The following is a 23,770-nucleotide window of genomic DNA, read 5'->3' as shown; positions in this document are numbered from 1 at the left end:
GCGACTGGCCTACACCTCCGCCACAGCAATGCCAGATCCAAGCCACATCAGCAACTTACACCACAGCTCATGGCAATGCCAGATCCTTAACCCACTGCCAGAGATTGAACCTGAGTCCTCATTGATGCTAGTCAGATTTGTTTCTGCTGAGCCATGAGGGGAACTCCCACTTTGGGGAATTTAAATGAATAATTTTAGAGAAAGTTTTTAATACCTATCAATTTTTTTTGGCCACTCTTGCAGCTTGTGGAAGTTCCCTAGCCAGGGATCAAACCTACACCACAGCAGTGACAATACTAGATCCTTAACCCACTGCACCACAGGGGAACTCCTCTATTAAATTTTTAAGTGTACTTGCCCTTTGACTTATCAGTTCTACTACTAGTAATTGACCTGTTTATTCACAAATATGCATCTGCATATGCAAGGATATTAGCTTCCATCACAATTTGAAAATAATATAAATTAGCTATAGAGTCCTAATTAAATTAGTTTTTTTAAATGTTTTTATTAAAGTATAGTTGACTTACAACGTTCCTTCCAGTTCTGCTATTGATTAAGTAAATTATAGTATCCATATAATGGAAAAGTGTGTACCTTTTAATATATCAGGCAAATTTGTACATGCCAATATGGAAAGATACATAGTTTATATTCAAGTGGGGAAAAAAAGCAGGATCCTAAAGAGTATTTTGATAGAATCCTAACTGTACAAGATGGTACACACATGAGATGTATACATATGAGATGCTTTAGTATTTGTGTATGATTTTTCTGGAAGGACACCTAAGAAGCTGTTAACCAGGGTTCCTCTAGGAAACAGGACCACAGATCAAGGAGAGAGAAAACGTATGCTTTAAGAGACTGACTGATCACTAATAGTAACCTCTGCCAGAGTCACTAACTGGAGACACTTACCACCACCACTTCTTTTTGCTTCCCACGTCCCTGCCCTATCCCCCCAGGCCCAGCAAGGAAGATGCTTTAGAGAGCCTTCCTCGCCTCTCCTGCATACTGCCTTTAATACCACCTGTCTCTCTACCCATGACCCTGATGACTTGGTCAAAGGCAGGGAGGGGAACAGAGGGCTAGAGGAGGCAACAAGGCACAAGGGAGAATCTGTGAGTACTAACAGCAGACCCTGTGCCTACACTGACTCCAGGGAGAGTCATTTATGTTCCAGGAGAAACACCCAATGGTTATATATCTCACAATTCACCAGCCTCAGGTACGAAGTTTTCTTGAGGTTAATCGTTGCCAGAGGCTGTGATGCCCAGCAAACCACTCAAGATTGATGGAAGGTAGGGATGATTTCAGAGGGTGAAACACGGTGGCCTCTGTCGCAGTGGGAGCAATAGATGACTTAGATACCCCTCTCCTGCCACTGTAAGACCCCAGAATATGCTCTGATGTCAGGAGTCCCGTTTGACCCTAGTCCCGCTGTCCCAGCAGTACCCTTAAATGACTACCTTTTAAATCTCGCTCCCAGGATGAGTTTCCATTGCTTCTGTTAATTCCATCAATGGACTTCTTATGATAAGAACCCATGAGTTCTTTGAACAAGAGGTAGGTTAGGAAGACAGGTGTTGTCACTGCCTTCACCTGGTTGATTTTACTCAATTACGTGGAATATGTATAAAGAAGGTGGAGAAGTTTGCTTCACTTTAGGATGAGGAAAATAGGCTTCTTGATGTTTCCAAGTATGGGCTTGAGACTGAGCTACAGCTAGGATTTTGTTCAGTTTCAGGGATTTCTATCTGTAGGGACAAGACTACTTCTGACCAGCTCTGTCATAGGTGTTATATCTCTACACATAACAATAAACGTATCTTGCCTTTGGCTAGGTATGGTTAGAAGCATCATCAGTATGCATCTTAGCGGCTCCTTTCTTGCAAAAGAAAACTCAGTTCCAAGATAAAACTCCATCTCAGCTTCTATCTCTCTCATAACTAAGTACTGCTGCTACCAGTCAGGGGTCTGTGTAGCTTTGCACATGTCCATATCCAACTGTTTATCTTTAAAACTCTCAAGTCAGAGGCCCCATTACTTACATTAACCTTCCAATTTTAGATCTGAAACCCCCTTTTAATTTACCTCTTATTAATGCTTGAGCAGGGAGGTTTTGAAGAAGCCAACAACATTTAAAATACAATGAATTGCTTTACTGGAGTGTTCATTAAAAATGGAGGCTTAGGAAGTTCCCCGATGGCTCAGTGGGTTAAGATCCAGTGTTGTCACTGAGGTGGCTTGAGTCATTGCTGTATCATGGGTTCAATCCTGGCCCAGAAACTTCCTTGTGCTGCAGGTACAGCCAAGAACAAAAACAAAACAAAAAAGTGGAGGCATAGTAAAACCAAATAGCTAGCAAGGCAGAATGATGGATTTAGGAAATGGTCAGATTTAATTGTTTTAATTCCCCAAAGAGAACCTGTTCTTAATGCCGGTCTCCTTTCGCATTTCTTTTCCAAAGAGTGAAGTCTAGTATTCTAATCTGAGATTTGTTTTCCTCGTTCACATCATATGTCATTGCTGTCTTCCTGAGTTTCCATCGTCTTTGTTGTTTCAGTTTGTTTCTTCCAATCTCAAGGAACATTGTGGGTTTTCACAGGCATGTAATTCCCCCGCCAGTGCTTCCTAACTTACAGCAGGTGGCACTGTAGCTGTGGTTTTGCAGACTCAGTGATGATTCCCACTTCAATTTCTTGCCTTTTTTCGTTCCTAATTTATTTATATAGGATCTTGGTGTTTTGAGCCAGAGAATCTAATTAAACCAGCAGTAACCTTGATAGAATTTGAGCCTACTCGCCAAGAATATAGGAGGAGAAAGTGAATAGTGATCTAAAGTTTTACAGTCCAGGGCAAAAAGCTGACCACAGCTTGAGAGCCACAGAGACAGACTTGGCGGATATTCATCTCAAAAGAAGTGGTTCTTGGCCTCAAAGGCACAGAGGGATCACCAGGAAAACGCTTTGTAAATCCACAGATCTTTAAGACCAACCCCAGCTCCCCTGAGGCAGAAGGTATAGGGAAGATATCAAGACCTGTGCACTTTGGAAAAAAAAACTTTCCAGGTGATTGAGATAGAAAGGGTACTCCTAGAATAACCTAAGTAAGCTGTTTAGGTTAATTGTTCTAAACTGTTTATTTTACCCTACCTTCTCAAAGAATAATCTGTTTCTCTCCAGTTCAGTCTTTCTCTTTTTTCTCTCCCTGTGTCTGTTTCCCTCTTCATTCTGCCTTCCTTTTTTCCAAGATAAAGATCTTTTGAGATTCTTCACCTATCCACTGGAAACTGTGACTCTTCAGTATTCCCTAAAGGCAACATAAACAATGATTAACCCCAGAATGTATCCATTTAGGAGGTGCATCGGGGGCAGAGTCACAGAATAGTAAATCTCGACAATGAACAACTGCCTTGTCTCAGCTTGGGTAGCATAGGCACCTTTCTCTTGCATGACTCAGATTCTCTGAAGAAAGTGGCTGACCTTTTTGGTACCCAGCATGGCTTCTCATTAGGTTGAAGCTGAGTCTCTGAAAAGGAAGGGGAGGATGAAAGGGCTTCCCTTTTCAGGAGCAGAATAATGGTTTGGTGGCTGAAAGTCTGCTACCAATGTGAGCAGGTGTTCATGTTTCCTCCCATTCTAAACCATAGCAGCCATCTTTCTGCTATTTATAGTGATAACTTCTGATTAAGAAGGATAAGATTGGGAAAAATCAGCATCAAAATCCCACTGGTGGTTAAGGATCCAGTGTTGCTGCAAGGTGTGGTGTAGGTCATAGAAATGGCTTGGATCCAGCATTGCTGTGGTTATAGTGTAGTCCCCACCTGCAGCTCCAATTCAATCCCTGGCCTGGAAACTTCCATATGCTGTGGGTGTGGCTATAGAAAGAAAAATAACTCCAATGTTGAATTATGCATTTTATTCTTTTTCACTTTGGTGTCTCATTAAGCCTAAATAATCACATTCACAAAACTCTACCCATCTTTTCAGCATAACCACAAGCCAGTTATTGAAATATGGTAGAATCCCTTCCTGAAAATTCTTAGTTCTGTCATAGAATGGAGGTGAGCTATGAGATGAAGACTTTGCTGGGAGAGGCTAGGTGGCTGATGAGAGACCTAAAAAGAAGGAGACATTTACTTTGGTAATTTAGTCTTGTTCCATGGTCTTGTTTTCAACTTAAATGTGTAAAAACTCAAAACAGATCAGCTGCTTGAGGATAGACTCACATTAACCAGATTCCTAAGAATCAGATGTATAAGTCGGTACCAGCATTCTACTCACTGAGAGTTCATGTAACAAATTGGTAGTCTCTTTCCAACAGAAAAAGTCAATGTAGGGAGCCAAATTGTAATCCAAAAGTCTTGGTCAACAGGAATCAGTAGGAGGAATTAGCCTCCTGATCTTCAGTCACATACATGTGAAACAAGCAGGATCTGGAGACCTTGGACACCCCAGCATGTGAGTAGGGAACTGTAGTGATCCTCTGTTGGCCCACTGTGGGTGTTGGTGAGGAACATCAAAGGGACAGAATTTTACACGGAGAAGTGCCAGATCTCAGCCAGGCAGATTGTCCAAATCGAGTTGCCAGCCCAAGGGGGCAATAGAGGGTTGGGATGGGATTACAAAGAAAGCTAAGAACACGAATGCCAGGGAAGAATGGCCTTAATAATTCTATTCCCTGTGGCCACAGTTAAGCACATAGGAAGACAGATTTGGAGGCAAACACATAACCCTCAATTTTTCTTAATAAAAATAAGTGCATGCAGTAAGAAAATTCCAACAGTATGCGAGAGTATACAGTGAAGATAAAACTTTCTCTTCCCACAGATTCACTGTTAACAGTTTCAAGCCATGTTTTAGACAAACAGTTCTAAGAAATTAATGAAGTGTCCTGAGGGCTTTTTTAAGTGTGTTCAAAATTTTACTTCCAGAGATTGATTCAGTAGGTGATACCAAGAATCTAGAATGTTTCAGCCTCTGGGAGATGTGGATTCAGGGTTAAGTTGAGGCACCCATGGTCTCACTGTGCTGGCTGGCTGCTTTTTGCTCATTTGTATCCCAGGCTAACAAACCTCTTTCCTGAGTGACCCAATCCTTCTTTAACTCTGCTCATCAAATTTCAGGCATCTGACTTAGGAAACTTTTTGTATTCTGTGTCCATCAGTAATTAGTTGTTGAATTATGAGCATTTTGGTGTCACGTTGCTGCCGATTCTTTGCCTGAACTTTGTGCTCTTTTAAAGTGACCTGAGAATTTGAGGTCTCTGGGTTGAGGCAGTCAGGTCTCCATGAGAACAGCTGACCACTCCCAGCATTTCACTCCTCAGTCATCCCATGAGTGATTTTTAAGTACCAATCATGTGCTAGACATTATTATGCATGGCTGATAGAGCAGTAACCAAAGTCATTCTTCTTATAATGGGACCAGTTCTAGTGGACTGAGATAGATCATAAAACAGCAACTAAAAAATAAGTTAAGTGGTAGATACGAGTCTGGAATTCAGGTAAGAGACCCAAAGTGTAAATGGAAGCATTTTTAAGTAATTATCACAGGTGATATTTAAGTGTGAAACTGAAGTTTCCCCAAGGGAGTGTCTAAAAAGGAAAAAAAAAAAAGTCAAAGAACCCAAAGCTGGGCATTTGTTCATGAAGAGACAGGGAGATGAGGAAGACCTTGAAAAGGAAGGACCAGAAATGTAGGAGAAAACCAGGGGAGTGTGATGCCTCACCAGGTGAAGTCACTGTTTCAGGATTTTGAAGTCACTGCCCCTTTTCTATGGCAGGTGGCGGGTCTTTGTTTTGCACTGATGGGTGACATCAGTTGGGTAAATCAGAGTGTCTGCAACAGTCTGAGGCGATCTCACGGAAGAAGGATTATTCATTGAGGTTCGAAAGAATGAGTAGGTTCTAATGGGATACAGATGAGACAGGATAATTTAAGAGAAGGAGACTCTGCAAGCAGAGATCTAGAACCAGGAAAATTGGATTTGGGAGAAGGCATGAGTAGAGTGGAGGTCAGTTGGTGCTCGGGAACAGTAAAAGGTCAGCATAGAGAGTGATGTGCGGCTCAATCAGAGGCCTGGAATGGAGAGTCTGGACTTATCCTGAATAAATATAAAACCCCAGATGCTTAAGCCAGCGGTTCTCAAGGGGTTCTGATGTTGCTCTCCAAAGGGCCCTTGACAGTGTCTGCAGACATTTTCAATTATTTATGGGGTGGGGTGCTATTATTGACATCTAGTGGGTAAAGGCCAGAGATCCTTCTAAAATGTCCTACAATGCCTAAGATGGATCCTAAAACCAAGAATTAGCTGGCCTAAAATGTTAACGTTGATGAGGCTGAGGAACCCTGCCCCAAAAGGACTTCACTGCACCCCTCTTTTTTTCTGCAATGGATCTTGCAGCTGTACATTTTATTGGTTGCTTTAATGTTTCAGAGTTTAATGATCTGCTATTTTCTCCCTGCCTCTGCCCTTCTTTATTCAATAAAGTAAAAAAAAAATGCATTCTATTCCACATAGAATAGACGAGAGGACAGTGAGTGTTATCAAGTCTGGTTTTCTTCTCAATTTCTTTTCCTTTTTTTTTTTTAGGGCCACACCCATGGCATATGGAAGTTCTCAGGGGTCAAATTGGAGCTGCAGCTGATGACCTACGCCACAGCCACAGCAATGCAGAATCCTTAACCCACTGCGTGAGGCCAGGGATCGAACCCACATCCTCATAGATAATGATCAGGTTTGTTACTGCTGAGCCACAATGGGAACTCCTTCTCACTTAGTTTCTAACACTCCCATTCCTTATACACCTCCCCATTCCTCTGTTAGGTTTCTCTTCCCCCCACTGCAAAAGTAAATATGGTTCTGTGGCCCTTGCTGTAATTTTAATGGGATTATCTTGTACCTGATGCTAGTGAAGTATTTTTTATTTCCTGCAAAGTGTGACAGCAGGTTCCAGGTAGAGTATACAGTATCAATTTTTGTTTAAAAAAACAGCAATGTGGAAGAACCACGTGTTTGCATCACAACTACAAATACTGAAACAAAAAGAGGCTATGTAGAATGCAAAAAGTCTCATCCTTCCTGGAGTGAGGATTAGGAGCTAGAGAGAGAACCTTAGGTGTGTTGAGCCTAAATGCAGGCAGTGGTCCTCCGAGAGTGATGCCTTTGCTCTCTGTGCAGTGCTACATGTTCCACATGTACGTTGGAGTACGTGCGGGAGGCGGGATCGGTGATGAAATCGAAGACCCAGCAGGTGATGAGTATGAGATCTATCGGATCATCTTTGACATCACCTTCTTCTTCTTCGTCATTGTCATTCTCTTGGCCATAATACAAGGTAAGCATCACCCTCATGGAAGCCCAAGAAGACCTAGAATTTGAGCTACATATTGGTGATGCTCACATTAAATGTTAGAGGAAGAGTGTCAAGTGTTTCCTAGAAAAGCCAAATAGAAATTTTCCTTTCAGTGTTCCTTCATTTGAAATCTGTAGAGGGAAAAACAAAGAGGCAGTGGACCCTGGTCTAGAGGGAGATGGATACAGGTTTCTTGGGCTTCCTTTCAAATAACAGAATGGGAAGAGCACTCTCCTGGGCTGGGTTCCCAGCCCTACTGCTGACAACCTTTACAACTAGGGGTGGGTGAGCCATTTAATCACTTTGGGTCTATCACATTGGAAATTATATAAATCTCTAAACCATGGGTTGTTGGAAAGATTTCTTAAAAATTGATGTCTGTGCAGTGTGCCCTGTGGGCGTTGTTTTGTCATTCACATTTGAAGAAGCCGAGCTATCCTAAGTTAAAGTAATTTGGCTGAAGCGCACAGCTGAAAAGTGTCAGGACTCCAGCCCCACAGGGCCATGTTGACCCTGTTAGTTCTTCCCTTTTGCTCCAAGGTAACTTTGGGTGGGGTGAATTTTTTCCTCCTTTTATTCCAAGGTAACTTTTTTCCTTCAGAAAAATCATTCATGCTGTCTTTTTCTGCTCACACATTTATCCTAATTTGAATTAAATGTCTAAGTTCCACAGGCATAAAATGGTACTTTTTTTTCAGTAAAATACATGAGCAAGGTAAAGGATTTATAATCCTTCCTTTATGTCTTTTATTGAGTGCATTTTATAAGTGAGGCAACGTCATGCAACTTGGAAGTAAGCATGCAGCTGGCAAGTCCCAGGAGAAAAGGGGACAGAGACAGAGCAGTAGGAGGCATTTTGTGGTTCATGGCCACAGTTCATAACCTTATGGAAAGTTTATTGATGAGGAACTTGTGGGTAAAAAAATGATTTGAGGCACATTCCTCACAGTTCATGTGGACGTGTCTGATTTGCAAATTAGCACTTGAAAATTTTACCAACGGCTTTTTCTGTACTTTACAACACAATACATCTCATTGCTCCTTCTTGGCATGAAGTAGGTAGTAGTAACATGCTATCTGTTGATGCCAAGATAACCAAAGGCTTTTCCTACTCTGTCGCTTCATGTTTAACCCCCTTTTCAGGCAATGTGTGCCCCAGGAACCGCATGTATTTCTGTCCCCAGAAAGAGAATGCCACTACCCTCCTAGAGTTCTCAGCATTTCTCAGTGTGGCTGTTCATGATCCCTTTCCTAGAAGGATGAGCCAAGGGGCTCCGAGTTTCATCGTTGTTCTCTGATGGATAAAGATTAAATCATGTCTTTATTTAACACTAGGTTTAATTATTGACGCCTTTGGGGAACTAAGAGACCAACAGGAACAGGTCAAAGAAGACATGGAGGTAGGTCTCTCTGTTGCTGACTCTGCATGTTTATTGTTACAGATGCTCCTTGTCCTCACTGCCTTTTACCCAAGAATCATGAATAATGGAGAAAGGGGAAAGGCCATGAACAATGTGTGTCCTCATTGTCCTGTTTTCAATTCAGGCAGTACATCTGAACAAGCTTTGTTGCTGGGCTGTGTGGTGGGCTCCATGTCCTTACAAACAGGAATATGGCCCCATTGATGTTCCTGTGCCATAGAGAGCAGGAAAACCATCCATTCGGAATGATGGATTCACTGACAGGAGTTCCCATGTGGCTCAGCGGGTTAAGAACTTGACTAGTCTCTGAGGATGAAGGTTTGATCCCTGGCCTTGCTCAGTGGGTTAAGGATCAGGCAGTGCCATGGCTGTGGTGTAGACCTGCAGCTGCAGCTCTAATTTGACCCCTAGCCCAGGACCTTCCATATGTTGCAGATGCAGTATAAAAAAACCAAAACCAACCCCACCCCCCAAACAGAATGATGGATTCACTGATGTAAGGAAATAGGTGACTACAGAGCCCTGTGATGAGCCCTTTATAGGGGGAAACCCTGAGTGCCAGGGTCTCAGGCTATTGTCCGATTTCCTCATGGATGACAAGAAGATTTCTTCAAAGAAGGGATACGCAAGCTGAGGCCTGAAGATTGCAGAGATGTGGGTTTGAGGAAGACAGTAGCACAGTTTTGCAGTTTTAGGCAACCTCCCCACCCCACCATACTCACCAGGGATACCATTCACATTGGATTCTGTGAGAATGTTCTGAGGTTCTATATACCAAGGCCCTGATTTTAGGGAATTTTTTTCTTGGAAGCATAATTGGCTGAGGATGAGGCATTACATTCTCGTAATGGGGCTGGAGAGGAAAGGAAGGCCAACTAATTAAGAGCCTAATAACTCATTTGAGAAATTCACAGTGTAATTTATAGTCTAGGAAACAATATAAGAGTTTTAAGCCAGGCAGCGGGGTGAGCAGATTTACATTTTTTTTTTTTTTTGGTCTTTTTAGGGCCACACATACAGCATATGGAAGTTCCCAGGCTAGGGGTCAAATCGGAGCTACAGCTGCCAGCCTACACCACAGCCATAGCACTGCTGAAACCAAGTGGTGTCTGCGACTGACACTGTTCCTCACAGCAACGGATGGATCCCTTAACCCAGTGAGTGAGGCCAAGGATTGACTCCGCATCCTCATGGATCGTAGTCGGGTTCGTTACCACTGAGCCATGATGGGATCTCCCAGATTTACATTTTTAAAAGATAACTGTGGACTGATGGATTAAAATGTGGGGAGTGAACTGGACACTGGTGCCCACAGGGTAGGAAGTGGCCGCTTCTTGCCCCTGGTCATGTCAGTATCTAGTTAGGAAACCTTTTCTAGGGAGGAGATGATAAGTCTTTTTGCTGAAGCAGTGCCAGTGAGGATGTGGGAGCCAGACAGACTGAAGCACTACTTTGGGGTTGGCCTGAAAAGAACTTGGTGATTGGATAAATGTAGAAAATTAAGAGTTTAGAGCCTCTAGAAAGAAGCATGGCAACTCATTTAGACACAGAGAAACCAAGAGAGGTCATGGCAACTCATTTAGACACAGAGAAACCAAGAGAGGTCATCAGGGGAAGGACAGGTTCCCAGGAAGACAGTGAAGTGTGAACCTGCTTAGGGAAGAGACACTGAATGGTGTATAAGACCAGACTGCCAAATGGAGCATTTCTGCTGTTGATCAGTAAGTCAGGGAGAATTAGAAATTATCTTAATCATCTTGATTCTAGGCTCCCAAATCTAGGGTATCATAAACATGCCTCCGATGGTATTAAACAGCTTCTAAAATGCAGGGAAGATGAGCATCTGGAGCCACATGAGGACAATAATTACTGAATTCATTCAAGCTGATACATAGGAAATGCTAATGATGAAATGGCCTGCTTCCCCCTGGGTTTTGGGTACCAGGGCTGCAGATGGCAGACCTAGTGGGTGAAGAGAGAGATGATTGGGATGAAAGAGAAGAGAGCAGGCACCCTGTTTCTAGAGTATCCCAGTGTGTATGTTCATTAGGTAATTGTGTGCATAGCACAGTGCCTGGCACATGGCCGACCTTCTCTGAGTTGTTGATTAAATGCCTTACAGCCTGGTATTTGGTTTGGTCCTCCACAGATAGAAAGTATCTGTGCCTTCCTCTCTGCCCTTGGTCATCAGACTTGCCTAGGATTAAGTACCAAGTTTTCAGTTTCAGTGCAGGATGCATTCTGTTCTGCCTGGTACCTTGAATCAATGTCATGAACAAGAGTGATCACCAAGCTGGGGAAAATAGAAGAAAGATGTTGCCTTTCAGCCTATGCTCTTCTTTCTGCCTTTGTTGTGTCTTGCTGCTGGTTTCTTTTTTCATTTAAATACACAGCAAGATAGAGTGGGGACAACCATTAAACAGATATTTGGGTGCCTGGCACAGCCATCTGGGATGATCTTTTATGTAAGCTGAGTAAACCAAGTAGTTGCCCCTGGGTGGTAAGGTATTTATTCCTTTGGTTGTGCTTTCTGAATTCTGACCTTCCATATTTGCCTTTGTCTTCTAGACCAAGTGCTTCATCTGTGGCATAGGCAATGATTACTTCGACACTGTGCCACATGGCTTTGAAACCCACACTCTACAGGAACACAACTTGGCCAATTATCTGTGAGTGTGCCCGACTCCCCTGCCTCTCCAGGTACCCAAGCATCCCCTACCTCAGCCAGCTGGAGAAACAGGAGAGAGAGCACCTCTTTGTACGATTGGCCTGAGGTGTCTTATACTTCTTAGAGGGAAAGACCCACAACTGGTGGTTTTGCCCCAGGAGTAGGTTGACTTAGGAAGTGAAATAGTGATCCTCCATGTGAAGGATACCTTCTAGAACATGAAACGAAAAGGTAGAAGAGATAAGCCGAGTACATACTGAGCCTCTCAGAGAGCTTTGGCCATGTTTCCTATTTCAAATAATACTCCAGCTGCTTCCTAGAGATATGTGAATCTCCATTTTTCTTTGCTGAGGACCCACAGATCTCTTTAAGCACTATTGGAAACACAGTTAAACATTGCATTTAAAAAAAAATACATAGAAATCTATTACTTGGAAGTTGCCAAGACCGCAATTGGGTACAGTATTATTTCTTAATCCATTTCTAACCTGATTTTAATATCTAACAGAAGAGAGTGTGGATTTATAGCAGTTTTTAAAAAGTTGGCTTTAGATTTCACAGGTTTGTGACATTAGGCAAGTCATGTAACTTTTATAATCCACATTTTTCCACATTAGGGTTGTGATTTGTGCCCCATGAGTAAGTAAATATGGATACTGTTGTGGGGGGTGGGGAGGATCTGGCAGTGAGCCTCCAAAGAGGTATAATTTGATCTGTGCACACATGTTAGCTCCTTTGAAAAAAAATCTTAAAAGAAGGTTAAGCTTTTGGTCCCGTGGTGGTTTTTTTTTTTTGCTCTGTGGTTCTGACCCATTTATTTGCTCTGCCATTAAAAGTTAGCTCATAGCAGAATCCAAAGTATCTGTTTATGCTTCTATTTACATATAATCCGTTTATGATTACTCTATCTGTAGGTTTTTTCTGATGTATCTCATAAACAAGGATGAAACAGAGCACACAGGACAGGTAGGTAAACAGTAACTATATATCATCTGAAAGAAATGATCATAGAATCTCTGCACATTGGAACGAAATGTGTGCATTAAACATTAAGAGGTAGAATTGCTTTCAGATATTAGTCATGGTATCTTAGTATAAAATTCCTGTTACCCTGGCTGAGTATGCAAAGGTTGCCTTATTGGAAACAGTAAAATTTTAATTGCACATAAAAGTAAAGCTTTTATTAGCTGACAATGCTGGGTTTGAATTTTGATAATTATAATATACCTGATTGCTTGATCAGATAGCAGATGATTTCAGATGAACTACAACCCATGGTATTGTGATCATTTAAAAATAATTGCTTAGAGATTAGATGGGACAATTTGGTGGGGTAGAAAGACCTTGTGCTCACCTCCTCTCACAAACACACCAAAATCAACAACTGCTGAACAACAATCAAAAAGACTGGACCTACTAAAAAAGAAAGTCTACATCCAAGGACATAAAGAAGAAACTCCATGAGATTGTAGGACGGGTGCACTCACAATATATTCAAACCCCATACCCCCCCGGTGAGTGTGCCACAACTCAAGAACAATTATATTGCAGAAGTTCTCCCATAGGAGTGGCAATTCCAAGCCATCCTCTGCCCCAGCTTGGGTATCTGGCATTGTAAGGGTGAGCTATCCCCTGCCCCATGTGGCTGTGAAGGACAGCGAGGCTTGACTGTAGAAGCTCCATAAGACTGGGGGAAATATAGACTCTAAGTTTGGAGGGTGTATACAATCTCACATGCACCAAGACCCAGGGCAAAAGCAGTGACTTCTGGGAAGGTGGGGGACAGCTGAAGCTCACTGTGGAGACAAGGACACTGGTAGTGGAGGTACTGAGAAATATTCATTGACATGAGCTCGCTTGGAGGCTCCCATTTTGACACCAAGACCTAGCCCCACCCAACAGCATGTAGACTCCAGTGCTGGGACACCTCAGGCCTGGAAACCAGGAACACAGCCCCACCATCAGCAGATAGGCTGCATGAAGGCCTCAAATAGCCCCAAGCAGTCCTGATAAATAAAACTGGAGCTAGAGTAATCAAGTGCCCTGACTTCAGACTATACTACAAAGCCACACTAATCAAAAAAGTATGGTATTGGCACAAAAAGGAAATGTAAATCAATGGAATATTTTGGAGAGCCCAGAAATAAACCCATGTGCCTTTGGTCAATTAATCTGTGACAAAGGAGACAAGAATATATAGTGGAGAAAAGACCATCTCTTCAATAAATTGTGCTGGGAAAACTGGACTGCTACATGTAAAAGAATCAGATTGGAACATTCTCTAACACATACACAAAAATAAACTCAAAATGAATTAAAGACATATATGTAAGGCCAGATACTATAAAACTCTTAGAGGAAAACAAGAGCAGAACACTTTAACATAAGCCACAGCAATATCTTTTCAGATCCTACTCCTAGAGGAAACAAACACAAAAGTTAACAAATGGGACCTAATTAAACTTACTTGAAAGCTTTTTCACAAGAAAGTAATTTTTTTTTTTTTTTTTTTTTAGTCTTTGAGGGCCACACCCATGGCATATGGAGGTTCCCAGGCTAGGGGTCTAATTGAAGCTGCAGCTGCCAGCCTACACCACAGCCACAGCAATACCAGGTCCAAGCTGCATCTGTGACCTACACCACAGCTTATGGCAACACCAGATCCTTAACCCACTGAGCAAAGCCAGGGATTGAACCTGCAACTTCATGGTTCCTAGTCAGATTAGTTTCTGCTACACCACAACAGGAACTCCACAAGAAAGTAAATCATTAGCTAAACAAAAAGAACAACCTACAGAATGGGAGAAAATGTTAGCCAATGAAACATTGACAAGGGATTAATCTTTAAAATCTACAAACAGCTCATGCACCTATGTCAAAAAAAAAAAAACAACCAAAAAAAAAATGGGCAGAAGATCTAAATAGACATTTCTCCAAAGAAGACATACAGATGGCAAAAAGCACATGAAAAGCTGCTCAATATCACTATTAAATGCAAATCAAAACTACAATGAGGTATCTCCTCACAGTTGTCAGAATGGTGATCATCAAAAAGTCTACAAACAGTAAATGCTGGAGAGGATGTAGGAAAAATAGAGCCCTACTCCACAGTTGATTGGAATGTAAACTGGCACAACCGCTATGGAGAGTAGCATGGAGGTTCCTCAAAAAACTAAGTAGAGAACTACCATGTGATCCAGCAATCCCAGCCCTGGGCATTTATCCAGAGAAAAGCATTAAGTTAAAAAGACACACGCACCCCTATGTTCACTGAAGCACTATTTCCAATAGCCAAGACATGGAAGCAACTTAAATGCCCATCAGCAGAGGAGTGGATAAAGAAGTGTGGTAAATATGTATAATGGAATATTACTCGGACACAAAAAAGGATGAAACCATGACAGTTTGCAGCACCATGGATGGACCTAGAGATTATCATACTAGGTGAAGTAAGCCAGACAAAGAAAGACAAATATGATATTAATATAAAAGAACTTACATACAAAACAGAAATAGACTCATAGATAACAAACTTATTTTTCTCAAAGGAAGATGTGGGAAGGGAAGGATAAATTAGGAGTTTGGGATTAACATATACATGCAACTATATATAAAATAATCAACAAGGACCTACTGTAAAGCACAGGGAACCCTACTCAATATTCTGTTTTAACCCATGAGGGAAAGAAATCAGATAAAGAATGGAAGTATGTTTATGTATAACTGAATCACTTTTCTGTATACCTAAAACTAACACAACATTTTAACTAATCTATGCTCCAATATAAAATAAAAATTGAAAATTTATAATATTTTAAAAAAGGCTTTCTGAGCCCACAACCACCTATAGACACACCCCTTGACACAGCTCTGCCCATCAAAGGCCCAAGACACAGCTCAGCTTACCAATGGGCAGGCACCAGTCCCTCCCACAAGGAAGCCTGTACATGCCTCTAGAACAGAATCTCCCACCAGGGGGCAGACATTAGAAGCAAGTTAACTACAGTCTAGCAGCCTGAGGAACTGAATCCATAAATGCAGATCAGAACTTACTCTGGCACCAGCTGGTATCTGGCTGTTGAGTGACAAGAAGGGAGTGTTCTACTGGGACACATCCTACAGAGGCCACTTATCCAAGGTTGAAAAACTTAAAATACATACATACATAAAAATACAAATAGAAATTTAGACAAAATGAGATGGCAGAGGAATATGTTCCAGATGAAAGAACAATATAAAACCTCAGAAGAACAATGAATTGACATCAAGAAAGGGTATATACCTGAGAAAGAGCTCAGAGTAGGGGTCATAAAGATGATCCAAGAATTAGGAAAAAATAATAGATACAGAGAGTAAGGAGTTCCAAGAAGTTTTTAACAAAGAGTTAGAAAATACAAAGAATAAACAGAGTTGAAGAATACAGTGGCCAAAATGAAAAACACACTAGAAAGAATCAGTAACAGAATAAATGAGGTAGAAGAATGAAAAAAGGAGCTAGAAGACAGTAGTGGAAATCATTATTATGGAAAAGAATAATGAAAAAAAGAAAAGAAATGAAATGAGGACAGTTTAAGAGACTTTGGGGACAACATCGAAGCACATGAACATTCACATTTATAGGAGTCCCAGAAGGAGAAGATAGCAGACCAGAGAAAATATTTGAAGAAATAACAGCTGAAAGTGTGCCTAAGTTGGGAAAGGAATGATGACTCAAGTCCATGAAGCCCAGGAAGCATATACAGTATGAACCTAAGAAGGAACATGCCAGGCCACCTAGTCATCAAATTGACAAAATTTAAAGATAAAGACAAAATGTTAAAAGCAATAGGGGAAAGAAACAAATAACATATGAGGGAATCCCATAACACTATGAGCTGATTTTTCAGCAGAAACTCTCCTGGCAAGAAGGGAATGGAATCTTATATTTAATGTGATGAAGGGAAAAAAACTGCAACCAAGAATGCTCTACCCAGCAAAGAATTCCCTTCAGATTCAATGGAGAAATGAAAAGCTTGACAGACAAACAAAAGCTAAAAGAATTCAATACCACCAAACCAGATTTACAACAAATGCTAAAGGAACTCCTCTAGGCAGGAAAAAAAAAAAAAAAAGCCACAACCAGAAACAGGAAAATTATGAAATGGGGAGGCTCACCAGTAAAGGCAAACATACAAGTAGGAAGTCATCCACACACAACTATGATATCTAAACCATGAGGAAGACAGTTCAAATGGAGGATATTTGAAAGTCATTTGAAATTAAGAGACCAACAACTTAAAACAGTCATACACATAAACACATACATACATACATACACACACACACATTTATCTATACATATATAAATCAAAACCTCATGGTTTTGATATATGTATATACATGTATACATATGCACATATATCAAGCATATATATATATAATTAAACATACATAAATACATATATAATTAAACATATATAAATATATCAATACCTTATGGTAACCACAACCAAAAATCCATAATGAATATACACACAAAAGAAAAAATGGATCCAAACATGACACTAATGATAGTCATCAAATTATGAGAACAAAAGAAGAAGGGAAAAAAAAACCTATGAAAAATTTCCAAAACAATTTACAAAATGGCAGTAAGACCGTACATATCAGTAATCACCTTAGGAGTTCCCATTGTGGCTCAGCAGTAACAAGTCCAACTAGTATCCATGAGGATGTGGGTTGTATCCCTGGTCCAGCTCAGTGGGTTAAGTATCTGGTGTTGTTATGAACTGTGGTGTAGGTCACAGATATGGCTCAAATCCTGTGTTGCTGTGGCTGTGGTGTAAGCCAGCAGCTGCAGCTCTGATTCAACCCCTAGCCTGGGAACCTCCATATGCTGCGTGTGTGGCCCTAAAAAAAAAAAAATCAAACAATAATAGTAATTGCCTTAAATGTAAATGGATTAAATGCTCCAAGCAAAGGAATAGAATGGCAAAATGGATACAAAAACAAGACCCATATATATGATATAATAAAGACTCACTTCAGATCTAGGGACACATACAGACTGAAAATGAGGAGATAGAAAAAAGTATTCCATGCAAATGAAAATCAAAAAGTGCTGGAGTAAAAATACTAACATCCCCAAAAACTAGACTTTAAAAATAGTTATAAAAAACAAAGGACACTGCACAATGATCAAAGGATCAATCCAAGATATAATAATTATACATATCTATCCACCCAATATAGGAGTACTTGAATATATAAGGCAAATTAACAGACATCAATGGACAGAGCATCAGGACATAAAATCAGTAAGGAAACATGGGCCTTAAGTGACATATTAATCCAGATAGACCTAATTGATAAGTGTAGAGCATTCTGACTGAAAGCAGCAGAATACATGCTTTTCAAGTTCACTTGGAACATTCTCCAGGATAGATCACATGCTAGGCTACAAAGCAAGGCTCAGTGAATTTAAGACAGTTGAAATCATACCAAGCATCTTTTCCTACTATAAAGCTATGAGATAAGAAACCAACTACAAGAGGAAACTGCAAAAAACAAACACATGATGGCTAAACAATATACTACTAAACAACCAATGGGTCACTGAAGAAATCAAACAGGAAACCAAAAAATACCTAGAGACAAATAATGATGAAAACATGATGATCCAAAGCCTATAGGACACAGTAAAAGCAGTTCTAAGAGGAAAGTTTATAGTGATACAAGATTACCTCAAGAAATATCTCAAATAAGCAACCTAACCTTACACCTGAAGCAACTAGAGAAAGAACACACAAAACCAAAGTTAGTAGAAGAAAAGGAATAATAATGATCAGAGCAGAAATAAACAAAATAGAGATAAAGAAATAATAAAGGTCAGTGAACCTAAAAGCTGGTTCTTTAAAAAGACAAAACTGATAAATCTTTAACCAGACTTATCCAGAAAAAAAGGGAGAGGGCCCAAATCAATAAAATTAGAAATGAAAAAGAAGTTATAACCCAAACCACAGAAAAACAAGGAGACATAAGTGACTACTACAGGCAACTCTACGTCAATAAAATGGACAACCTAGGAGAAATGGACAAATTCTGAGAAAGGTAAATTTCCCAAGATTGAACCAGGAAGAAATAGAAAATATGAACAGTTACAAGTACCAAACTTGAATTTGTGATTTAAAAACTTCCAACAGGAGTTCTCATCGCAGCTCAGCAGTTAGCAAACCCAAGTAGCATCCATGAGGACATGGGTTTGATCCCTGGCCTTGCTCAGTGGGTTAAGTATCCATGAGCTGTGGTGTAGATTGCAGACCCAGCTCAGATCCTGCATTACTGTGGCTGTAGTGTAGGCTGGTAGCTACAGCTCTGATTGGACCCCTAGCCTGAGAACCTCCAGGTGCAGCCTTCAAAAGACAAAAAAATAAAAATTAAAAAAAAAATGAAAATAAAAATAAAAACTTCCAACAGACAAAAGTCTAGGACCAAATGGCTTCACAGGCAAATTCTATCAAATATTTAAAGAGTTAACACCTGTCCTTCCAAAACAATTTCAAAAAAATTGCAGAGGAAGTCACACTTCCAATCCATTTTATGAGGCCATCATCACCCTGATACCAAAACCAGGCAAAGATGCCACAAAAATGAAAATTACAGGCCAGTATCACTGATGAACATGGATGCAAAAATCCTTAACAAAATACTAGCAAACACTATCCAATAATACATTAAGATGGTCATTCACCATGATCAAGTGGTATTTACCCCAGGGAAGCAAGGATTTTTCAATATCTGTAAAAAAAAAAAAATTCATTGTAATATATCACATTAACAAATTGAAGACTAAAAACTGTATGATCATCTTAGTAGGTGAAGAAAAAGATTTTGATAAACTTCACCATTTATGATAGAAAATTCTCTAGAAAGTGGTTATAGAAGGAATCTACCTCAACATAGTAAAAGCCAATTATAACACACCCACAGCTAACATTCTCAGTGGAGAAAAGCTGAAAATATTTCCTCTAAGATCAGGAACAAGATAAAGCTGTCCATTCTCACCTCTTTTTTCAACATAGTTTTGGAAGTCTTATTCACAGTACTCAGAGAAGAAAAAGAAGTAAATGAATCCAAATTAGAAAATAAAACAAAACTATTACTGTTTGCAGAGGACGTTATACTATAAGACATGAGACAATCCTACACTACCAGTAAACTATCATAGCTCTTCAATAATTTGGTAAAGTTTTAAGATACAAAATTAATACACAGAAATTTGTTGCATTGCTATATGCTAACAATGAAAAATCAGAAAGAGTAATTAGGGAAACAACCCCATATACCATTGCATTAGAAAGAATACCTAAGAATAGACCTACCTAAGTAGGCAAAAGTATAAGATGTTGATGAAAGAAATTGAAGATGACACAAACAGATGGAAAGATATACTGTGTTTTTGAATTGGATCAATATTGTCAAAATGACTATACTACCCAAGACAATCCACAGAGTCAGGGCAATACCTACGAAATTATCAAGGGCATTTTTCAATGAACTAAAAGAAAATTTTTTTTAATTTGCATGGAAACACAAAAGACCATGAATAGCCAAAGTAATCTTGAGAAAGGAAAGTGAAGTTGGAGGAATCAGGCTCCCTGACTTCAGAATATACTACAATGCCACACTAATCAAAATAGTATGGTGGGGAGTTCCCATCATGGCTCAGCAGAAATGAATCTCACTAGTATCCATGAGGACACAGGTTTGATTCCTGGCCTCGATCAGTGGGTTCAGCATCTGGCATTTCCATGAAGCGTTGTGTAGGTCTCAGACGTGGCTTGGATCTAGCATTGCTGTGGATGTGGCATAGGCCAATGGCTACAGCTCCGATTAGACCCCTAGCCTGGGAACCTCCATATGCTGCGGGTGCGGCCCTAAAAAGCCAAAAAAAAAAGAAAAGAAAAGAAAACACTTTTTCACAGCAAAGGAACCATAAAAAAAGAAAGCCTACAGAATGGGGGAGAAACATTTCCAAATGATGCAACTGACAATATTAATCTTCAAAATATACATATAGCTCAATATCAAAAAACCAACACAATCCAAAAATGGGCAAAACTAAATAGACATTTCGCCAAAGAAGACATATATGTGGCCTGTGTATGACAGCACATGAAAACTGCTCAAAACCAACAAGGACCTACTATATAGCACAGGGAATTCTACTCAGTATTTCATAACCTATAATGGAAATGAATATGAAAATATATACACGTGTGTGTGTGTGTGTAACTGAATCAGCTGAAACTCACATTATAAATCAACTATACAACATTGTAAATCAACTATACTTCAATAAAATTTTAAAAAATGATTATGTATTAAATGTTTAAGTTCTCACTGAACTTTCTGAAATTCTCCCTTCACAAAGATTCACCTCCAATTGTTAACAGTTTGAATTTGAAGGACACAGTTAATAAAAATAGTAGTTTTAATGAACTCTCGAAAACATATCACAAATACGTTTTTTTTTGACATTATTATATTTTAGTTAGGATGAAGATTATTTAAAGTAAAAATAAATAAGGGCTGGCCTAACTAAGAACTACTAAATGAATTTAGGTCTCTCCAATTATATAACCATCTGCAATGCACAATTAACATATGTGATGTATGTAATAACAAATTTGAGTTTCTCATATTTTGTGGTAACACACAGATTCTGGGAAACGACATGATGTTAACACATTGCCTTTATTTTTACAGGAATCTTATGTTTGGAAGATGTATCAAGAAAGGTGCTGGGAATTTTTCCCAGCCGGGGATTGTTTCCGGAAACAATATGAAGACCAGTTAAATTAAACTCAGTCTGAGATCACCTTGAACAACCAAAACACACATGCTCTCTCTCCCTCTCTCTCTGTCTCTGGCTCGCTCTCTCTCTGCCTCCCGACTCACTCTCTCTTGCTCTCTCTCTGTCTCTGCTCTCTGGGAAACATCCTGCTGATTTTGTGACTTGCCAGCGTTACACGCTTTCCGGAAGCAGTTGACGCTCTGTTTCTGAAGACCTGACTGTTCTTTTCCCCCGTCTTGTGTATTTTGAGAATAATGACTGAAGAATCATCTAAATTCACACACAGACAAAATAGGAACTCTGGAGAGAAAAACCACATTCTGGAGACTCTCAATCATCACACAGATTTCCTTCTGAGTCTCCCAAAATCTCCCTGCGCTATGGGACATTCACAGAGAAGCGTGGCAGCCACACTCATCCGGCCTCTTTATTTCACCATCCAGAAAGGAACTCTGTAAAGGTCACAGAGCACTGTAGCACTTACCAGATTGCCGTGGACACCAGTAACGAAGGGAAATAGTGCCTTACTATATGTGGGTTGAGCTATGCAGAAGATATGTGCATGAAAAAACATCTTTATTTTCTTTATGTCGACGTTTTTTTCTTAGATTGATTTTTGTGAGGGTTTTTTTTCTTTCATGCTTTTCTTTGGTGGGAGAGGGTAAGAAAAGCAGCTTGCACACACCTTTTTAAAAAGACGGGTGGCCTGTCTCAGGACGAGAGGAGGTTCTTCTCATTCACATTTTCCCTCCCCATGTGCTCCTGCTTTTATTTTGGTAATGCTCTGATGCAACACTGCAACTTTATGAAATCTTTGTATGAACACAAAAAGACTGCAAAAAATACACTTTCAAAAGAAATAATTCATTGCATGTTTATTATGCAAGTTTAAACGAACCAAGAAAACCTTCCAAAGTAAGTTGATCCACGTGAGAGAACTTTCATGATAATTATATTCATAGTAATAAAGTGTCGTGGGCTTAATTGTATCTTTGGAGCCAGTGTCATCCACCAACAATGTGATACGTTATGAACTTGACAGTAGTTTTGGGTTTTTCTCTTTCTTTCGGCCACCTGTGATCAGCTGTTGATTAAGGACTTCTTGTCAGGCCATTTTTTAATATCAAAGCTGAAGCAATATCCATTCAGGGATTTCATCAGTTGCATCAAAAAACACGGATGAGAATATCAATCACTCCATTTTGAGTCCTTTTAAATGTAATGCGAATCTTTACAAATAAAAAGACAGATTCAGAATGGGAAGCAAGGTCATTTTGCAAACATTGGAGCTCTTTTATTACAAGTCTGCTTGTTAATTTTAGAATTGTAAAACTGCTCTGATTAAACTATTTAGCTAACTTTCTCATCCTCTCCTTTCTCCATTTTACTTACAACTTGGATGGATTATAGAAGGTTGAGCTTTTAACTTGAAGGGCTCTAGGGCAATCCAAACACTGTCTGAAGGTCTGTCATACTTTCCTGTAGCTAAACAAGTTTTCTGCAGTTATGATTATGAACTTCAGAGCTATCTGGCATTTTGACTCACCATCTAGCCCCAATCCTGTCATTCCCTTGTATTAGGGCTGTCCAGATTTCTTGGAAACAACCAATGACAGAAAAATCACTATCTTCCAAATCATTTTAATTTCTATACAACTTTGATTTTAGAAAGCTCTTCCTTATTCAGGGCAAATTCCTTTCCACGTAAAAATAGGGATTCATTTTCGGAAAGAGCACTGGCACACAAGTAAGTGATACATTAAACACTCAAACACTAATTGAACATGTGCCACGTACCAAGCACTATGCTGGGTGTAAGCTGTCATTTTTCAGCTCATCAGCACAATATCAGATCTGTAGTACCTAGATTTTGCAGTTGTCTTTAGGAATTGTAAGGGAGGAAAACTTTTCCCTTCTTATCTTCTAGGTTCTTTGGCGGGTTAAACTGACATAAAACAGATTCAGAGGAGAAAAAAATTTTTCCATGCAGGAGCCCCAAAAAGACATGATGATACCCCCAGACACTCAGGCAGCTGAGGCTTATATGCCATCCTGAGCTCAGAAGAGAGTGGGGCCTGGGGCTTCAAAGGGAAGGAAGACAGTTTCCAGGAAGATGCCAAGAGCAGATGTCTGATAAATGTTTGCCATGCCAGGCAGAGACAAAGGGGCACAGAGGGGACTTTGAAAAAACAGGCCCTTCTGCCATCCCTCCCGCCCCGCCCCCGCCCCGCCATCTTCCCACACCCTTCATGGTTATCCCTGGTGATGATTCTCTTCCTGGACCAGGTCTTCTGTTTTAATTCTTTGAGGCAGTTGAGGAGACAAAAAGCTCTTCCTGAGTCTGTTGGGCCTTGATTGACGTCCATTGAAAGTCTTCCACCAGCCAAAATGGCACATTCTAGGAAGGCTAGTTCCAAACTTTTCAGTATCACTTTTATTTGGGAGGAGTCAATTTGGCTGCACTGTGAAGATTCCTGATCCTGCTC

At 40.1% G+C, this 23,770-nt stretch overlaps 1 protein-coding gene across 2 annotated transcripts in view; it reads left to right on the top strand.

Annotated features, from left to right (window-relative positions):
• The window catches only part of RYR2 (ryanodine receptor 2), a 775,249-nt gene extending 752,602 nt beyond the window's left edge, over window positions 1-22,647 (top strand). For both annotated transcript variants that reach the window (XM_047762364.1, XM_047762363.1), the window contains 5 exons: window positions 7,186-7,342; window positions 8,696-8,760; window positions 11,350-11,450; window positions 12,364-12,415; window positions 21,197-22,647. In XM_047762364.1, the coding sequence (XP_047618320.1) occupies window positions 7,186-7,342; window positions 8,696-8,760; window positions 11,350-11,450; window positions 12,364-12,415; window positions 21,197-21,292 (471 nt within the window). In that variant the 3' untranslated portion in view covers window positions 21,293-22,647. The remainder of the gene's footprint in view (window positions 1-7,185; window positions 7,343-8,695; window positions 8,761-11,349; window positions 11,451-12,363; window positions 12,416-21,196) is intronic.
• The last annotated feature ends 1,123 nt before the right edge of the window (window positions 22,648-23,770 follow it).

The sequence above is a fragment of the Phacochoerus africanus genome, chromosome 15 (assembly GCF_016906955.1).
Source record: "Phacochoerus africanus isolate WHEZ1 chromosome 15, ROS_Pafr_v1, whole genome shotgun sequence".
In the NCBI taxonomy this organism is placed as follows: domain Eukaryota; kingdom Metazoa; phylum Chordata; class Mammalia; order Artiodactyla; family Suidae; genus Phacochoerus; species Phacochoerus africanus.
This window is presented reverse-complemented; position numbering and strand designations above follow the sequence as displayed.